This window comes from Xiphias gladius, chromosome 1, assembly GCF_016859285.1.
Source record: "Xiphias gladius isolate SHS-SW01 ecotype Sanya breed wild chromosome 1, ASM1685928v1, whole genome shotgun sequence".
NCBI classification, from domain to species: Eukaryota; Metazoa; Chordata; class Actinopteri; order Istiophoriformes; family Xiphiidae; genus Xiphias; species Xiphias gladius.
The window spans coordinates 7801611-7807610 of NC_053400.1; the positions used below are offsets into that span (position 1 = coordinate 7801611).

At 42.7% G+C, this 6000-nt stretch overlaps 1 protein-coding gene across 3 annotated transcripts in view; it reads right to left on the minus strand.

Moving 5' to 3' along the window:
* The window catches only part of kif13ba (kinesin family member 13Ba), a 46914-nt gene extending 41292 nt beyond the window's left edge, over positions 1-5622 (minus strand). For 2 of the 3 annotated variants that reach the window (XM_040119496.1, XM_040119328.1), the window contains exons 1-3: positions 5548-5622; positions 4639-4812; positions 4088-4412 (exon numbers count right to left, since the gene is read on the minus strand). In XM_040119496.1, coding sequence (XP_039975430.1) covers positions 4088-4157 — 70 coding nt within the window. In that variant the 5' untranslated portion in view covers positions 4158-4412; positions 4639-4812; positions 5548-5622. The remainder of the gene's footprint in view (positions 1-4087; positions 4413-4638; positions 4813-5547) is intronic. The other variant, XM_040119412.1, reaches the window with a different exon arrangement.
* Between the last annotated feature and the right edge of the window lie 378 nt (positions 5623-6000).

The window sequence follows — 6000 nt, forward strand, 5'->3', positions numbered from 1 at the left end:
GGTCAGTGCTAGAACAGCACTCCTCTAGCTGCAAATCAGTGTTTGCTCAAGGACACTAAAGCAGTGAAGAAACCTACTGATACTAAATAGTGTCCTTCAAATGAAATACCTGGTTCAGGGCTCCCATGTAAACAAGCATCCATCCTGGTCAATTTCCTTTTGGAATGAACTACTATTTTTTCCAAGTTTTCCAAAGCTAAACCTGTACTGCGAGGGTTTGCTGGGTATCTTAACACCATATTTACCACCACTGTTTGGCCCAGTATTAACATGTAGACTGCTTGATTTTTAACAGACAATCATGGCCCAGATGGTTTTCAATAATAATTTTCTCCATTATGCAGCGAGCATGCAAGAGCATGTGTCAAGACAGGAAAAACATTCTGTGGTTTCAATTCCTTTCTTCTACAAGAACTCTCTAAAGCAATATTATGCTGTGTCATTTTTTAATATTTATTCCTTCAGTTGGTTTTTCTGACCAAGTCGTGACTAGTCTGAACCAAGGATGTGCATATACAGCATAATAGATTAATCACAGTGAAGCAGATCAGCAGTTGAACATGTATCCTTTGTTCCTTGATAAAGAAACAGTTAAAGAGTCTTAACAATCAGTGCGCCACCCTGGCTTGATTACAGTGTATAGGAGACAGAGCAATGTGAAATGAACCTTTCCTTATTTCACCACACAACGACTTATTGATTTGTTGGCAAGCACGCATGCTGTTGCAAGAAGCTTAGCATCCTAGCCAAACAGTACCTGGCCATACCTGCCCACTGTGTTTCTACCAAGAGTGTTCTCAACTGCTATGTAGGTCGTCAGCAGGGTGTGTTTGTTTTTACATACCTAATTAATATTATGGTCTTGTTTTCCTAACAACCTCCGATGCAAATGACCATATTATCTGTGCATAATGGCTTAACAAGTTTTTTTTTACCTTTTCTGATTGGCTAGAGTAGACATTTGTAACTTACCAGCCACGGTCATAATCTACCACCATTTGCCTGATTGTCACTGATCATTCCCTGGGATACAAAAGTGAATCGCAACCTGAGCAGTTCTATGTCTGATGAAAGACCAATTGTGCCTGTTCAAACTGGGAACACTGTGGATTTAAGACTAGCGGGTCTATTTAGAGAGCCTCAGCACTGCTGTTCCTGGCAGGAACACAGGGGTAAGGCCATGGAAACTTGGTGTCAAAGGTCACAGGACCCGAATCACCCACCAATTCTTTAGGTGTGTAGGAGACTACAAAGCTAAAAAAGCAGGGTGCACCAGCAGAGACTGAGTGACAAAAAGACAGTGAGGGAGAAAGAACAAGATAAAGCTAAACAGGGGGGACTGATACAGACATAGAGGGGTTGAGTGAGAAAACTTTCTGTTCTGCCCTTTCTTCTGCGGCTGCTGCCTACATTACCCACATGCCCATAGGGGTGCAGCTGTGCTTCCTCCTCAGCAGAAGGGAAAGTGTGATGCGGTGTGGTTGAAAGGATAAATATACCCATTGTTATCTGCCTCTCCTTGCTCCAAAAGCATCTCCTACTTTCCACTAGCCTTCTCTCCAGTCCTGCCCTGGGCTACCGGTGCTGAGGTTTTGGCAAAACAATCCTGACATTAGCCAGGAAGCTGATTGGCCACAGTGCTGCCGTTGCTATGCCTGGGGTTGCTCTGTTCTTCGAAGGCCACAACCATGGGAACATGGAGCATTACGCAACATTAGCAAATATTCATTCAGACTCACTCCCTTCCTGCCTTTGTCCAGCTAGGCAGCTACACCACCTCTCCTCCTCAACCTGGGATACACAGGGACAGTGGCCTCGAGGAGCCCACTTATTATTTCAGTGGGTCTGAATCACGAGCCTGGGTGAGGAAAGTGAATGAGTACTCCTAAACCCTCCCACAACTACGGCTACTGAGTCCTGAAGCAACTGTCTGACAGCAGCAGACAGAAGAATACCAGTGAATGGACTGAGCTGCTCAAAGGTGTGAATGCATACAGGACCAAATACCAAATAATGTGGATCTGGAAAAGAGCATGAGGAGCAGCTTTTCTAATGGCTGATAAGATTTGATTTTTTAGTGTCACTTCTTCTGTACTGATACGTAATGGAAGAATTCTTTGTTTCTCAGAGATGATATGGCTTTTGGGTGGTTATTTGATGTCATAAAAGTCTTACATTAACACTGGTAGATGTGGACAGAAGCCCTATTCAGACAAGGAAACCAGAAAGAAAGAAAATCAGAAAGGCACCACTGGAAACGTGGCACTACTGGTTCCAAACCCATTCCCACTGCCTTCAGCAAGCCATCAATTTGCCTGCTTGTTCCCTTTTACCAAAATCATAATTGCATTTTCTTGCTGAGCAAGGGAAGACACATGCAGGCATTTGTTTACAGTGTTGACAGATGAAGTGTTGCGTGTTTGAAATCTTGCAACAGTGATGCTAGACATACTGTACCGGTGTTAATAATGCAGGCTGCTTTTCTTAAAAACTTAACAAGGAGAAGAAAATAACAAAATTATTCTTTGGTGGATTAATTACATACACATACAGGCTATTAACTAAGTATACACTACTGTGAACAAACACAATGGTGCCCCTGCTTATCTTTATGATACAACAAATAAAAATACCTCATTATATGTAAGAAAACTGGATTTTTTTAACAAATCATTTCACACAGCAGAAACAGTTGGCTACATCTACCTTTGAAAGTTGCTTTTTAGTGGTTTAAAAACTTAACAGTTTAAAGACAGGGGTCAAGGTTGCCAAAAAAAAAAAAAAGGAGATGATGGCTTCAGTCAAATAATTTTGGCTGACAGTTTTCCATCACCTGTACCTGTCAGGTCAGGAAGCTCAAGAAGTGGACAAGGCCATACTGGGATGTGTCAGGTACACAGAAACTGTTAGAAATGAAAATGATGTTCCCAAAAAAAAAAATGTATTTACAGTAAATCCCTACCTCTATAAATCCAAATGTACCTGATCTGAGACGGAATTCCGACAGAGCTAATCTGTAGCCTTTACTTCTCTGTTCCACCATACACATAACAACGTTGTTGATAATCAAAAATATCCAACTGACTTATGGTTGTTGTTCACAGATGCACATGGGATTTTTGTTTGTCCACAACAAATGTCTAACCTTGCCAAGAGCCATCACTGAAAAATGTCATCCCAACTACAGAGTTGCTCTGCACTACAACTCATGGTAAATCCCTGCCTATGGGAACAGTGTGGCGATCTACTGCCTTGGTCTTGTGACCGACTTCTCCAGCTCAGAGTGTGGAGAGAGAGAGAGAACACGTGATTTATTCTGCCAGTTGTTGGTCAACCACTCTGCCTCGGCAGCTCTCCTCCTCCTCCTTTCATGGGACACATGGATCTCCCATGGCAAAAACACAACTTTGCAATCGACCAGGAAATGTCATCCGTGCCTTCCTGTATGTGGAACTGACAATTTGCAATTGAACTGACTGGAGCATTTGAGCATGCGTGCAGATTTGGGACAGATGACATCAAGATGCTACTGGCATCTTTATCAGCTAGCCAAAGAGACAAAGACTCTAGAGTTTCTAGATGGTAGGTCTCACACAGCAACTCGACTTTAAATCTCACTGGATGGCAGGCAGCCATTTGGGAAGCTGTATAGCAGCACTGTACAACCATGTGCCAGCCAGACTACAGCTTTTTTTAATCTGCAGCAGTTCATTTCACTAAAGGGTGGTGATTTCTGACTGGCAACCCATTCCAAGGAAATTAAACAGGGAGTACTTAAATCAAGCCGGTCTCCTGTGGATTATGCTACTGTGAGATGCAGCTTGTTCATAGTTACCCTGAAATAGCCTATGTAACATTTAAATCTGAGATAGTGTATCACCAATAATGTTGTGTTGTTGTTCTATTCATAATAATTTGCCATTCAGTCTATATACAGTACACGTGTGTACGTGTGTTTGTGTGTGTAATAGCCTCGATGTATCTATCATGTTAACCTGAAATTTGGATTATAGATGCAGTCTTCTTGCACATTTTGAGTCCGTACATCAGTAACAATCCAAATCTGAGCAGACAGGAGCCCTCTTACCTCTCCTGTTCATGGGCCGTACACGAACAGCCACCTTGACATTGGAGTCGTTCAGGTTGGGCTCCCCCATGCTGACTCCTTACCCACGGAGGGGAGGTAGCGCTGATCCAAAATAAATCAGCTCTTGAGCTAAACAGTCATCCAAAACCCTGGAAATGTTGCGCTAGCCGGACTGTCGGCCAGCTAGCTTCGCTCAGCTCTCCTCCATAGACAAGGCATGTCCACGGAAAAACAAAAAGCCTGTGCAAAATCCAGCAGGAAGCCAACCACCGCCACTTATCTTCTTGTTCTGCTCATTTTCCTGGCTAATTTAGATCCGTGGAAGCTGCAAGGGGAAAGGAGAAATGTAAATTATGTGAGATATTGCAGCAGCTGGTGTATGTGACTGAGCAAACATATGCTATCTGTAAGGCAAAAAAAAACGGGCTAGCCAGCTAATTTGGCAGGCAAACTGAAGGGGAGCAGTGTCAGGAAAGACGCAAGTTTTGGCTATTTCCTACCAGTTGACTACATAACACCCCCGAACACCACCCAACCTTCGAGCTACATACCTTGGTGGATTCATCCCAGAGGTGCCACCGTTAACGTACATGCACAACAGAGAGATATCTCTGAAGAACCGCCTGGCGATGATGTACAGCTTCCCAACGGAATCCACTATGTCCTCCCTCTGTGTCGAGGTACAAGCAACTAGCAGAATCCGCCCTTCCGCCTGAGTGTTTCCCCTTCAAATTAAAAGCGCGGCGGTTAAACTCTCATCTGTCAAAACTCAGAAGTCGAACTAGACGACACAAGACACAGTTTATTTCCCATGACGAATAACGACGTAGCTGGGTGTCGTTTAAGGTAAGAATGATTTACGCCTGTTGTGTAACTTTATAGCTAACTTAAAACGTAGCTATATTTAGTGCTGTCGCTTTTATTGTTCCATGCCGCTTATTGTTGGCCAAGAAGCCGGGGAGTAGTAAACGTCCACCTCTCGTCAAACACATTTCACAGTAAAATGCTACCGTACAACACCGCAGACTGAGATTGTAGGTCCGAAACTGTAACAGATCGAAATTAGCTCAAATTCAGTTACATCACCTCAATTCTGCTCCCAGGCAATCTACGGAGCAAATACAAACTACAGATTCGTTTTCAGTAGTAGTGCCTGTTTACATTACATTTTTCGCTTAATTGTGTGTGGGTTTGTGACTTCTGTTCACACTTTTGTGGTATAGAGTGTAGTCTTCCATGCGGTTATGCAGTTAACTTACTACAACCTGTTTCCCTTGGGACGGCATTACACCAGCCCAGCCGGGCACCGCTACCGTCAAGTTAGCGAGTTAAAGTACCGGTCAGGCTCGGTTAGTCAGATGCCCATTTATAATTTTACAAGATACTCAGGGGACATTGAGTTAATAACAACTAACACTGCCCCGCTTTAGGATAAAACGAGAAAAAAAAGTACTTATTACCAGATGTGTCCAAGACCCGACAGTGTGTCACGCGACACTTCCGTTGCCCACATGTCAAACCAAACGCAATAAACGTAACACTTCCCACAAGAGTTTTCAAAATAAAACCTGATTATTGTATCAGATTCAATCGCATCACATCGCACTTTCACTCAGTTCAGTTCAATAAAATTCAGTCGGTTCACTTTAGCTTCACTGCATTCCAACCAAAGCATCCAGTACACAGCTAAAAACAGCTAACACATTATAACACAATACCCTTGACACTACAGTAGAGCAAAACAAAACACTTATCAATGCACTACAATTAAAGACAAGGTACAGACTAGACATAAATACAATTTTCAGTTATACTTTAATGTATGAATCATGCCATATATTGCATGTTTTTAGAAAACAACAGCAAAACCACTTCATAAGTACTTTATTTTAATTTGCTGTCAAGTCAGGCTT